At 32.7% G+C, this 13517-nt stretch overlaps 2 protein-coding genes across 3 annotated transcripts; one reads left to right on the top strand and one right to left on the bottom strand.

The window, feature by feature from the left end:
- Window positions 1-1233: 1233 nt before the first annotated feature.
- LOC18052239 (phosducin-like protein 3) lies at window positions 1234-3811 on the top strand. Its single transcript, XM_006447066.2, has 4 exons — window positions 1234-1580; window positions 2044-2187; window positions 2273-2478; window positions 3414-3811. The coding sequence occupies exons 1-4, from the start codon at window positions 1333-1335 to the stop codon at window positions 3572-3574; spliced, it is 759 nt and encodes a 252-aa protein (XP_006447129.1). The 5' UTR covers window positions 1234-1332; the 3' UTR covers window positions 3575-3811.
- A 230-nt stretch (window positions 3812-4041) lies between these two features.
- Window positions 4042-7424, bottom strand: LOC18052238 (50S ribosomal protein L13). Of its 2 annotated transcripts, none has more exons than XM_006447062.2 (6): window positions 7379-7424; window positions 7189-7254; window positions 6745-6816; window positions 6407-6573; window positions 5684-5795; window positions 4042-4598 (listed from the first exon to the last, which is right to left on the bottom strand). In XM_006447062.2, exons 2-6 carry the CDS (start codon window positions 7228-7230, stop codon window positions 4380-4382), a joined length of 612 nt encoding a protein of 203 aa, XP_006447125.1. In that variant the 5' UTR covers window positions 7231-7254; window positions 7379-7424; the 3' UTR covers window positions 4042-4379. The 2 variants fall into 2 exon arrangements, with proteins under 2 accessions (XP_006447125.1, XP_006447128.1); XM_006447065.2 differs by having other exon boundaries at window positions 7189-7251; window positions 7379-7420.
- Window positions 7425-13517: the final 6093 nt, after the last annotated feature.

The following is a 13517-nucleotide window of genomic DNA, read 5'->3' as shown; positions in this document are numbered from 1 at the left end:
AAACGCACCCTAAAGGGCTGTTTGGCACCCTCATTAAATGGGTTGCATTGCTCTCATGTTTGGTGCAGTAAATGATTGCATTATAGTGCAATGCAATCCTATGTTTGGTTTAGTCAGGTTTAGCTAATACGGCAGTGGTCGCATTAGCTTGTTTTTTTTTTCTTTTAACTTAATAATAATAATAATAATAATATCAAATAGAGTATAATTTTAATTTAGTATAATATTATAGATTATTATTTTTTATTTTACATTATAATTATAAATATAAATTTTGTAATTTATTATTAAGTAATATTATATTATATTATATTATTTATTTTCACATTATAACTTATTAATAGATTTATTATTTAATATAACTAATAAGTACTTAAATAATATATAAAATAAAATATTACATTTTTTAATCATATTACAATAATTAATATATAAAATTAATTATTTTAAAATAATTTAGTAGAACTAATAATAAATATTTAAAATAAATATTAAATTTGAATAAATTTGAATAATAATAATTTAAAATTGATAATAATTTAAATTATATGTAATTTAAACTAATCATAAAAAATTAACATAGTATAGTGTAGCACCAAATATAATATTATAAAAAATTAATAAAATACAATATAGCACCAAACATTGTATAAAATTGTTATAATACAGTACAAATATAATATAATACACATGCATTAAAATAATATAATACAACATAATGTAATATAGTGTACCAAAGTACCCTAACTTAACAATAAATGGCATAATCTTATATTAACTAATCTTATGACTTTCTATAAAAAAAAAAAAAAAAGCTTTTATTATGTCTGAGGGTTTAACAGTTGTTGCTAAGGGTAAGCAATCATAAAGCTTCAAAATTCACTAGATATAGAGTAGAACATGAATTTATTAAAGTAGTCCAACCCTATATTTTTAGAGTAATGATATAGCTACAAACTCTTGTACAAACTTATTATGTATAAACTAATGTGGCATAGTAAAATTAGTTTAATTGAATACCATTTCGCCCACATAATTAGTTTTTATTATTTTATATTTTCATTCAATCAATAAATTAATGACACGTCAGTTTGTACAAGAATTTATAACTGTATCATCACTTATATTTTTAATCTCACAACCAAACATAGGCTACTAAAAAGACTTGGGGCCGTAGGTGAAACAATTAGACAAACTATATCTCTAAATAAAAATATAATAATTTAGGTGCTTTATAAAAATATTCCCCGAAACATTCAAAACAGAAGACTCTCTAGAACCAGACCGATCCCATTTAAACGAGAAGGAATTAAACATTTTCTTTAAAGGAGGATGGCGGATTATCACTTTGTGTACAAAGATGTAGAAGGAGCATCAACACAATGGGACGATATACAAAGGAAGCTCGGAAATTTGCCGCCAAAGCCGCCTGCTTTCAAGCCCTCCGCCTTCGAACCGGCGGTGGACCCTGATTCGGTCCCCAAAGACAAATCGTGGGTCGATGAGAAAACTGAAGAAGAGCTTGAAGAGTTAGAGGATGACCCCGATCTAGATGATGACCGCTTCCTCGAAGAATACAGGTTCTCGTTTGTTTTATTCTTTTGTTATTGGATTCCATTTTTCAGATTGTTTTTTGATAGTGGGGTGTCTTTCTTTTTTCCCTTAATTTTTTTTCGTGGGATTTGATTTGTTTGAATAATTTTACGTTGTTAATTGAACTTGATGCATTTTTTTCTTGTAAGCTTCATTTGACATTGTGAAGAATAGAGTAGCCACCTGAGAATTAACAAAATAAATTGTAGCTTTAGTGGTAGAATAAGTTTCAATGCTATGAGAGTCTCAATGGCTTCATTTCAACTAAAATCTTTGCTGTTTCGAGTTCCAGTGATGCCTAGGCATTTCTCTTGTTGGGATATGTTGTTTGGGTTCAATTCAACTTTACAGGAATCTTGTTTTGTAGGTTAATTTTCTTGTGGAGGAGTTGTTAAGATTTGGCTAGTTTTATGAATTATTTCTCATGTTGATTGTGGTGTGTTTTAATAGGAAAAAGAGGTTGGCTGAGATGAGAGAAGCAACCAAGATATCTAGATTCGGATCAGTGATGCCAATTTCTGGATCAGATTTCGTGAGAGAGGTTTCACAAGCTCCCCCTGATGTTTGGGTGGTTGTGATTCTCTACAAGGATGGGTACTTCTATTAAATTACTTTTGGTACATTGTTGATTTTCTTTAATATATATTACTCTGATGTTTGTTTTCAAAATTTCTGATAGGTTTGCTGAGTGTGGGCTGCTTATGCAATGCTTGGAAGAGTTGGCAAGAAAATACCCTGCAACAAAATTTGTTAAAATAATATCGACAGATTGCATTCCTAATTACCCAGATCGTAACCTTCCCACAGTATTGGTTTACAACAATGGTGCAGTGAAAGCAAATTATGTAGGTTTGCGTAGCTTTGGCCGGAGATGCACGCCTGAAGGTATTTTATGCATGCCAGTTCTAGCCTTTACTTTGTACCATTATTTTTATTTCAAATTTATCTGTGCTTTTCTCTATAACTATAGTTTCAAATTACTTTGATGTTTTTCTTTCCAGTATTTCAGTTATTGATTTCTTCTGTAGAATACTTATCGTGAAAAGACTTAAAGATTGATGCGTGTCTTAATTGTTTCACAAAAGAATTTCTCCTTTTTCCTTTCTCTACTTCTATAAGATGCCCTGATTTCTTTTCTCTACCGCCTCATAAAGATTGGTTGCATGCTTCAGAGTGAAAAAAGACCAAATGTCTTTGACTTCTGTCTTTCATATGGCAAACTGAATCTGTACAACACCATTTCTATCTGGCATAGTTGAGATGACATAGAAATGACTTTTGAATTTTGGTATCATAAAAGAAAACAAGTTGAGATGACTGTTCTTGTTTGAAAGGATTTTTAAACTTCCTTGCCTATTCGTTTATAATTTAGTGGACCTAAGTTTCATTTTATGTCGTGCAATATTTCTGCTGCTACTAGCATTGCAGGTTAGTTAACCTTCAATAGATTATATAGTCCTGAATTGCATACCTGGAAAATCAGTTTTTGACCAATGTCCTTATATTTGAAGTTGCAAGTTATATCCTACGAGGATATGTAGTCTGTTGAAGCTTGTAGCTTCTTTAGTGTCTAAGCCTAGTATTAGTGTAAGCAAACCATGGATTACATGCTGTGGCTTAAATCCCATTCCTTTTTTTTTCCCATTTTCTACTTCTTTTGCCTTTTATTTTTTCTTTTCCCAATGAAAATGTGCATGAACATGATTTTTATGCCATCTGGCTCTTTAACGATCAACTGCAACTCTGTTTCTTATTAGTTTTTTTAAATTGAATCGGTTGCATATACTTCATTTAGCACATCTATTTTCTTCAAAATCCAGGTGTTGCATTAGTTCTCTGTCAGTCAGATCCTGTGCTAAATGATGGTCAGAGTGGAAGTGATCCATCTAGGAAAACTGTGCTTGAGGGAGTTCGAAAGAGGCTTATCGAGAAAGTTGTTGCAGAGCATGAAGATGATGACGATGGATCATCAAGTGACTAGAATGACGATGGTTTCTATTAGATTAACCGGTAGGGGATAAAAATGCCATGCTCCATTATCGAGCAATTGCTTTTCTTAGTGGCTTCTTGATTTTGTTGCTTGGAAAATTCTTTTGGTTTTTTTATGGTCTGTTAACTTATGATTTGGGAGATGTGTCGTGTGACTATATGTTTATTAACCCAATTTATATCTTCTATGAAACATTGGTGTACCATCTTTTGAAGTGTAGGGTAGGAATTGGAAGTGCATTCAATTATTTAATAAGCAACTTAATGATAAAATGTTAGGATATTTGGTGAGTTTAATTAATAATATTAACTCATAAATTATTTTATTTTCTCGACATAAGTGCAAAAGAAAATGATTTATCTAAATACTACGGTCGCCCGCCCGTCTCATGCAATTGAACATTTTAATTTTCACTTGCTGAAAAAATGCCAAATCATAAGCCAAAAAGTGGTTTTGATCTACATTAAAAACAACTGAGCTCATATTGAGGGCGGAAAAAAGTCTTCCTTAAAATACAGTGGCTTCATCTATTTAGACAATGAGAAGGCATAACGGGTGGGGTGGGAGAAATCCTCATCTCTTTCTCCAAATAGAATAGGAGAAAGGATTATTCAGACGTCAGTTCACGCTCCTAAAAGGTTATTTGAAAAACCATGCAATTGGAGAGCTTAAATTTCAAAACCAAAGAATATGTTAGACTGCCATTCCAACATGTAACAGACAATGCCCGGATTGTTTGGGTTACATACAGAAAACGAGTATTCCCTATCAAAGCAAATAGAGCCCCAACAGATCTTCAGGCAGTCACTTCTGCTTCAACTTCTTTCTTTCTGTTTTTCCTCATATCCTTGTTACTCTGCTGCATCTCAGCCTTTTTCTGTTCTCGAATCATGGCTCTTCTAACACGAGGTCGCAGTTCTCTAACACGTCGAGGAGGCATCACGTATGGTTCAAGGGGCCGGTCGCCAAAAGGGTGCTCACTTCCAGGAAATATCCTCAGTTTTCGATCTCTATCCTGCATCCATAACAAGAAACAATATAAAACCACATAGCTCACTTATGGATGAACTTACCAAAAGATATCTCACTACAATAATATTTTTCACCAAATGGATTTTTTCAAACTCAAAAGATATACAAAAAACTTAAAACCCACACGCATGCTCACGGGCCATGGATGCGCAGAAGAAAGACACTGATGATTTGACAGTCCCAGTTTATATCGGATATATGCAATCCTTGATGTAAAAATGAACACCACCACCAGTTTTATGAAAATAGAGTTAGTGCAGAAATAGTTCAACGCATAACAAGGACAATAAAAAAAAATATAAGAATATGAGATACTGTTCTGCTAAACTTTGGTCTTTTCTTTTACAACATAAACAAAATTGATTAGGTGCTTTTAACACCATTAATAATAAACAATTTACTGGCAGCAATAATTTCACAGGAATGGATGTGGACAACTGGCACGTGAAACCTTATAAAGGTTAAAAGGTTTTAATCCCATGAGACTCTATGCCTACTTCAATGCCCATTAAGGAAGGAACATCAGAAAAGGAAGATAGAATTGACATCCAACAAATTTGAAACATGGCTACTCTAGAGAAACCAATGCCTCTCAATTAAATTCTAAATCATATGAGATTCAGTCTAGATTCATTTGAGAGCCGATTTGAGCAGTAATGCCACAATCTTTATTCAAAGAGGGATTTCAATTGTGTCAGTGTTGACTACAGAGATATGACAGGAAGCTTGCAGGAATTTACTAATAACTTTCTTCAAGTTACCACATCAAAGCACCTCAGTAGTTTTTATAGAAGGTGAATTAACAGCATGTCATTTTTGTTCCAAAGCAGCAGTTCAAGTGCATTACCAAAAGTCAACTCAAGAAGAAAAGACTATAACGTATATCTTCCACTTCTTTAGATGCTGAACTCACAAGCACAGATTTTTATACCCTCATTTGACATAATAGACTTAAAAATTGAAAATCAAGAATAGAAAACTACTTGAGCACAATTACTTGTGGGTACAAATTGCAGACTATTCTTATAAGAATATATACCCTGAAAACTTATATACTGTTATACTCACATCACGTAATTTATTTCTTGGAAGCATGCGTAAGACAGCTTTACGAATGGCTTCTGTAGGGTCCCTCTCCATCTGTTCTTTTAAGGTCCTTTCCTTGAGGTGGCCTATATAGCTATATGAAACAGACATTTCATCATTAAGAGATAAAATAAATAAGTTCCGCAGAATAAAAAAAACTACATAAATGGAAATCATATATCACACCTTTCAATATAATAAACTTAAAAAATAGATTTTACATTTATATAAACATACACATACCTATACACACATGCGTTCATACATACACTAAATGCATTTGCGACAACACTATAAAATGGGTGCACAAAAAACATTTAAAATAATAATGTTTGGGCTCCCAACAGTTGACCCCCCTATTTGGATCCCAACCGTCATGTGTCATTCACCTGTTGGATAGCAAAATTTCATAATTGGTAAAATTAATATTCTACCATCCAATGGATGAATGCCATATCGGTTAGGACTCAAGTGTTGGGATCCGTAGCATTGTTCTTTTAAAAATCGTCTAAAGGAATCAGTTTCAACAAAAACAACAGACTTATCGCATTAATTACTGTGTAAATCTGATAAAACTACATTTGGAAAGATACTTGAAGGACTGAACTGATGTGGAATGCAGAAAATCATTTCAAGTTCACATGGTCAACATTCCAATTATAACTGTGGTCATCAGAATTAACAACTATAATCAGTAAAGCTTACCCGGTATGCCAGTAGTAAACCTTATTTTTAAGTTTCCTCCCAGTAACACATATATCTTTTGCATTAAGCACAATGCACATATCACCATCATCACGATTAGGAGCGTACGTAGGCTTATCCTTGCCTTGAACGACAGTAGCTACCTGAGATGCTAATCTCCCAAGGACCTATAGGCAAATGAGGATACTATAACTTCATGGACTTCACTAAAATACAACACGAAGCAATTCGAATTCCACAACATTGAGGATACATCAATAAAGCATAGATAACAAAACCAGTGGCTTCAGGCAATAAATTATTATTTTTTTTAAAAAAAAGCAATGTTATGTTCAAACCTGGCCTTTAGCATCAAAAACTCTCCATCGTAGACCTTCTAGATTGATTCGCCTCAGCCCAGCAAGCGCTTTCTGCATAATTAAAAAATGGTAGCTTCTAAAATTGGTTTAAAGATTTATGTAATATCAAGTCAGTCACATAACAACAATCACACAATAAAATTTGAAAGCATTTAAACTAGATCGTGTGCTCCCCCCCAAAAAAAAATGGAAAAAGAAAGAAATCCCATCCACTATGTATGAATAAATAGATAAATAAGCAGGTAAAAAAAAATCTGGTTTAAACTACATTTTTACAAAAATGCAACGGTTGTTTATTTAACAAACACTTGGTATGCAATACGTCGCTGCTAGCATTTTAAGCCCATACCATGAGAACTAATAATTGTCAAGGGAATAAGAAAATAAATAAAAATTAAAAGAAAAAATTTCAAGGAAAAATACCTTCATGTTGCCACTGAAAGCTGTGGCTGCTTGGTTTGCCATTTTTCTATTGCTCTGTTATAACTTCTTTTAAACAAAAATGAGTAACGCAAATCAAATTCAGAGCTATATTCAAATTACAACCCAAAATCAAAAGTAAAGGACATTCAAATAATCATAATAATAATAATAACAAAAGTTAGAGATGGACCTGCGTAAACCCCTAAGAGTAGGGATTTTTTTTTCCCTTCTGGTAAAGACCACCAAAGCTGAATGCTTAATTGTTAACTGTTTTTTTTTTTTTAATTGGGTTGGGCTTGGACCTTTTTCAGATCTTTTTCGGGCAGTTACATGATCTAAAATTAGGGCCAAGCCCAAACTTTAAACGACATCGTCTGCTTTTGCCTGTTTCCCATTGTTTTTTTTTTTTCAAATGAGACGACACAACTAATATATTTACAATCAAAATTCAGTACAACTTAGAATTTAACTATTCCTTTAAATTTTTCACAAATATGTCTTGGAATTAATATTCACAAATCTTTTAGAGATTTAGAAGAATAGTAGCTTCATCCACAAATTAATGGAGAAAAGTTGCTCCTATATAAATATGGGATGGATCTATAGCCTCTTAAAAATACCCTTATTTTTACATCAATTAGTAATCTTTAGATTCGTGATTAACCACTGGTCGAGATTTAATGTACTAATACTAATATTTTTTTCAGCTCCTATGGACCACATCGTAGACGCATTCCTATCTCGTGCCTCAAACTTTAAATTCTCTTTCCATCTCACTTCTTCTCACTTATTTTCTTAAGTCTTTATTGTTCAATCTTTTACTTTCAACTTACAAAGAAAAAATTAACCGCATTAATTTCTTCCTGGATTACCACTTTTGCCACTCTTTGTTTCATCTTTCAAATCTTGAGCCTAGGTTTATAAAGGAGGTCGATATTAGGTTCCTTAAAATATTATCATAACCATTGTTATCATAGTCAAATTCGAACTCTTTCTCTTTATCATCATATTCTTCATTGTCATTTTTGTTATTGTGGTGAAAGAATGAACTAGAAGGACCAGAGTTTAATTTAGTGGGTCTAACAAAATGTCAATATTTGTATTGAAAGTGTTGAGTCTTTGTTATTACATTTATATTCTAACTATGGCTCACATGATAAATTGAGGCATTTATAGAAGGATAAAACTCATGTTAATTATCTACTCCCTCATTTTAAGGATAGTGGTGGAGCTTAATTATTTCTTTCAATAATGAGAGTGTTAAAAGTGATCAAGTTCATATTCTACTTCTTTGATGGAAGGAAGTAGAGAGTTTCATTTATTAATCTCCTTTCAATTAGATGGAATTCAAGAAGTTTTAAGTCACTAAGTCTTGGCATATGAACGGGTCCCTAGCCTAGCCAAATCATGCCTATAGAGTTAAAAAAAAATTATTTTTCCATCATAAGTTTAGCTAGTAATGAAATAGACTAGAAGACACTTTTGTGATATATGCTCATGAAGCTTCAAATACTCGAACAAAACCATCTCCAATCCATACTTTTCAGTATATATCTTGATGTTTTCTAGAAAACATATCAATATGCCTATGTCTTCTGTTTTGAGAATCAATGTTCCTGTTCTTTTGCTTATTCATACATACATACATACATACATACATACATACATACATACATATGCACGTAAATGCCAAAAAACTTTTATTGATCACAAAATCATGAAAATAGAAAACGATAATGTCTTTACAAGTATTGATTATATGAAATAGATCATGGTCTTGTTACAGTGACATGATTTAAATTCTGCATGTTTTTATGTTTGTAATCATATTAGTAGGGTTAGACAAGCCTGGCCTAAGCCCATATTATTGTTAACAAGCTCAGACTATTTACAAGATGGTCTGGACTTTCCATTAATTATGAAATAAATTTTAATAAAGTAAAAAAATTAAATTAAAGATAATTATCCAATACATAATAGAATAATAGTCATACATAAAAAAAAATTAATCCAATATGTCGAGTTTTTTAAAATTTGATTTTTTTATTTATGAATTTAAAAGCTCTTTTTTTCTATACCTTTAAAAAAGCACATCTATACATGCTTTAAATTTTTCGACCCATATCCAGGCCCAACCCATACAGGTCAGGCCAGACCGATTTTTTTTTTATCAACCCTACGTATTAAGACCTGATTTATTAATATTACAGTGAATTATTGTTGTTAATTGTTTTAACTTTCTTACATGAGTTGCTATAAGTAGTTAAAAGGTACATGTTGTGGAACTTCTAATTTATTGTTTTGTGCTATAAAACTTTGTCTAGTGTCATTGAGATCTCATTATATGTATTTTTGAAAATAGCCACAACATTTCATGATGTACTGATATTTAAACACTTTTTATCATATAAGAATTTGAATTTAATATGTAAGGCAACAAATTTATAGCATTCGATTTAGTGAAATAATTAGTTGGCCTTACAGGCATATAATCATTTTAACAGATATATGGAATAAAATAGTAAATTATGTTTAATTAAAATATGTTGTGCAAATTTTATTGAACTCGCAAGTGCACGAATCTATTGTAGAATAGATCAATGGTGACGAGTGTTGATCCCACGAGGAGGTGGATTTTAATTGTGTGTAGAATTAATTTTGTAAATGGGTGGTTGGATTTGTGGTGAAAATGATTTGAATTAAGATGACAAGAATAAATTGAAGTGAAAATCTATTAAATTGACGTACTTGGGTATCTGGATCTGTATCAACATGCATCATGAGCTAAATATTCCTTATTAATGCCAATTAAATTATGAGAGGGGAATCCACACCTCATGAACCACACTCTAATCAATATGGTGCTAAGGGCTTATCGTGCCAAATAATAATAACATTGTACCAGGGAGCCGGTGAAACCAGGGCGGTATCTAGACAAGATTATTATTATTATTTATCGACGAGAAGTCAAAACATTTACAAAAACTAGAGGAGAAGAGAAAATAAATTTACCAAATAAAGCCCATGACACATGTTGAGACTTCACATTCAACTCAAGCTTGAAAGAAAATTAGCTACTCATAATTGAACTAGGGGCAAAATACAAAATTTATTAAAATACATAGAAAATACAAGATGGAGAAGGAATTACAGAAAATGGAGTCCAAAAATGGATTTAGAGATATCAAATTAGGGGGGAGAGCCCTCTTTTTATAGATACATTGAGTAAATCATGACCATCGGATCAAAAATATTTCGGACGCTCAGGATTGCGCCACGTCATCAGTCAACAGTACACAGTTTGACCACGCTATTTGAACAGTAACACGGTTTGACCCGGCTTGAATAGTGACGCGGTTTGTTTGAAAATAATCCTGTGTAATGCATGTACCGTACGCGAGATTTTTGGTCCACTGATATGCTGCCACGTCATCAATCAACAGTACATAAGAATTTTAGTCCAACAGGATCGTGACACCTCATCAGTCAATGCCACATCATCGGTCAATGTCACGTCATCATTCCGTCTATGTGAACAGTATCGTGAACAGTAACGTAGACAATATCATACATGTGAACAGTGATATTTTTTCTTTTATGCTCCTCCTAAGGTTTTTGACTGTCTTGAGTTCAAAAGTGATGTCCGTTTTGCTGTATGATTTCTCGTTCATTGTGAAATGACTATGATGCCCCTAAAATACATAAAATACTTAATTAAAATAAAACACACGTAATTAAATCACAAGAAGCTTAAATACATGAAAGTAAGGGTGTTAGTAAGACTTGAAATGTAAAATGATGATTTTCTCCTTTATAAATATATATTTTCTAACACTCAACAAAATATATATATAAAATCCTTAGACCCACAGGTATGGAAATTTTCAATAATTTACTAGTCTTATTAATAAAATTCTAAGTCAATTCAATACATTTTATAACCTCTACCAAATTAGAATTTTCTAATAAAGTAACATTGGTTGATTTATAATTCTAGTTTTTATTTCATATCATTAAAGAATATTTCCTTGTTATTGCATTTATTTCTAATACATATGTTAATGATCCATCTAATGTTCCAATACCTAATGGAATCTGTTGGGCCAAAAATAAAATAAGCTTAATAAGGCTTAAATAAATTTAATCTCAATAAGGTCCATCTAATAAATTTCCTCCCAATTAAGCTCACGAAGTGGTGGACAAATCACTTAAAATGATCCTCCTAAGTAACAAGGTTTTAAAGCCCAAAAGGAGCCAAGGTTCTAGATTCCTATCCTAAGACAAACCACCTAGGATAAATCAACTAGGTGGCAAGGATTTAAAGTCCAAAACGTGCTGAGGTTTTAGGCTCTTATCCTAGGAACAATCTCCTAAGTTTGAAGGCTCTTATGATCCCAATGTCCTAGTAAAAATAACCTAAGGATAAAACGTTTCTTCCTTTAATCTGTAGACGAGTTTGTATATCCATGTGTCAATCAACATGAGCACTAGAGGACAAGTGTTGCCAAATGTCACAAGAACAATGACATTTGTCATCAAAATAACTAGGACCCAAGTCAAATCAGTTTGGCCGATAAATATGTCTTTCATTCTCACTAAAAGGTAAGAAAAAAGAAACTAAAAAGGAGAAAATGCTAACTTTCTCCCTCTAATCTTTCTCTCTCTAAATTTATATTTTCAAAAGTCTGGTGACTGACTTGATCGTCGAAGGGTTTATTGTTGAGTGTTAGAAAATGTATATTTATAAATGAGAAAATCGTCATTTTACACTTCAAGTTTTACTAACACCCTTACTTTTATGTATTTAACCTTCTTTTAATTTAATTCCGTGTGTTTTATTTGAATTAAGTATTTTATGTATTTTAGGGACATCATAGTTATTTCACAATAAACGAGAGATCAGACAGCAAAACGAACATCACTTTTGAACTCAGGATGGTCGAAAACCTTAGGAGGAGCATAAAATGAAAAATGACATTGTTCACAAGTATTGTACTATTCACGTGTATGGTACTGTCTACGTTATTGTTCACGACAATGTTCACATAGACGGAATAATGACGTGGCATTAACCGATGATGTGGTATTGACTGATGAGGTGTCACGATTATGTTGGACTAAAATTCTTATGTACTGTTGATGGTGACGTGGCAGCATATCAGTCGACCAAAAATCTCGCGTACGGTACATGCATCACACAGGATTATTTTCAACCAAACCGCGTCACTGTTCAACCCGGGTCAAACCGTGTTACTGTTCATCCACGTGGTCAAACCGCGTACTGTTGACTGATGACGTGGCGCAATCCTGAGCGTCCAAACTGTTTTTAATCCGATAGCCATGATTTACTCTATGTATCTATAAAAAAAGGGCCTCCCCCCCTAATTTGATAGCTCTGAATCCATTTTTGGACTCCATTTTCTGTAATTCCTTCTCCATCTTATATTTTCTATGTATTTTAATAAATTTTTATTTTGCCCCTAGTTCAATTATGAGTAGCTAATTTTCTTTCAAGTTTGGGTTGAAGGTGAAGTCTCAACATGTGTCATGGGCTTTATTTGGTAAATTTATTTTCTCTTCCCCTCTAGGTTTTGTGGATGTTTTGATTTCTCGTCGATAAATAATAATAATTTTGTCTAGATACCGCCCTGGTTTCACCGGCTCCCTAGTACAATGTTATTATTATTTGGCACGATAAGCCCTTAGCACCATATTGATTAGAGTGTGGTTCATGAGGTGTGGATTCCCCCCTCATGATTTAATTGGTATTAATAAGGAATATTTAGCCCATGATGCATGTTGATACAGATCCAGATACCCAAGTATGTCAATTTAATAGATTTTCACTTCAATTTATTCTTGTCATCTTAATTCAAATTTTAGGATAATCCAAATCATTTTCACCACAAATCCAACCACCCATTTACAAAATTAATTATACACACAATTAAAATTCACCTCCTCGTAGGATCGACACTCGTCACCATTAGTCTATTCTACAATAGATTCGTGTGCTTGCGAGTTCAATAAAATTTGCACAACATTTATGCCGGCAAAGCTGGCCCTCTGATCTTTTTCTTGTGTTTGCAGAGTATCACTAGACAAGGACATTCTGATTGCTTAAGGAAATGAACTCAGAAGAGCATATATAAAGGCCTCTGAAGATTAGCCCAAAGGATAAACTCACCATCATCAAATCTAACAAAGAGGAACCTAAGTCCTAAGAGGGTTGTCCTTAGTCGAAATTTCCACATCACAAGTTGGGACAAAATTTACACCAACAGAATCAATTACTTTAATTGGAAAGAAAATATTCTTTTTTCTTTGGG

Source organism: Citrus clementina, unplaced genomic scaffold (assembly GCF_000493195.1).
Source record: "Citrus clementina cultivar Clemenules unplaced genomic scaffold, Citrus_clementina_v1.0 scaffold_2, whole genome shotgun sequence".
NCBI lineage: Eukaryota > Viridiplantae > Streptophyta > Magnoliopsida > Sapindales > Rutaceae > Citrus > Citrus x clementina.
This window is presented reverse-complemented; position numbering and strand designations above follow the sequence as displayed.

Bases quoted from the DNA above. Each gene is read 5' to 3' on its own strand.
- LOC18052239 (XM_006447066.2), top strand. From the start codon at position 1,333: ATGGCGGATTATCACTTTGTGTACAAAGATGTAGAAGGAGCATCAACA. The intron at 1,581-2,043 runs GTTCTCGTTTGT...GTGTTTTAATAG, and splicing joins CGCTTCCTCGAAGAATACAG to GAAAAAGAGGTTGGCTGAGA. The intron at 2,479-3,413 runs GTATTTTATGCA...TTCAAAATCCAG, and splicing joins CCGGAGATGCACGCCTGAAG to GTGTTGCATTAGTTCTCTGT.
- LOC18052238 (XM_006447062.2), bottom strand. From the start codon at position 7,230: ATGGCAAACCAAGCAGCCACAGCTTTCAGTGGCAACATGAAG. The intron at 6,574-6,744 runs GTTTGAACATAA...ATTTGCCTATAG, and splicing joins TTTTTGATGCTAAAGGCCAG to GTCCTTGGGAGATTAGCATC. The intron at 4,599-5,683 runs GTGAGTATAACA...TTATGGATGCAG, and splicing joins CAAGAAATAAATTACGTGAT to GATAGAGATCGAAAACTGAG.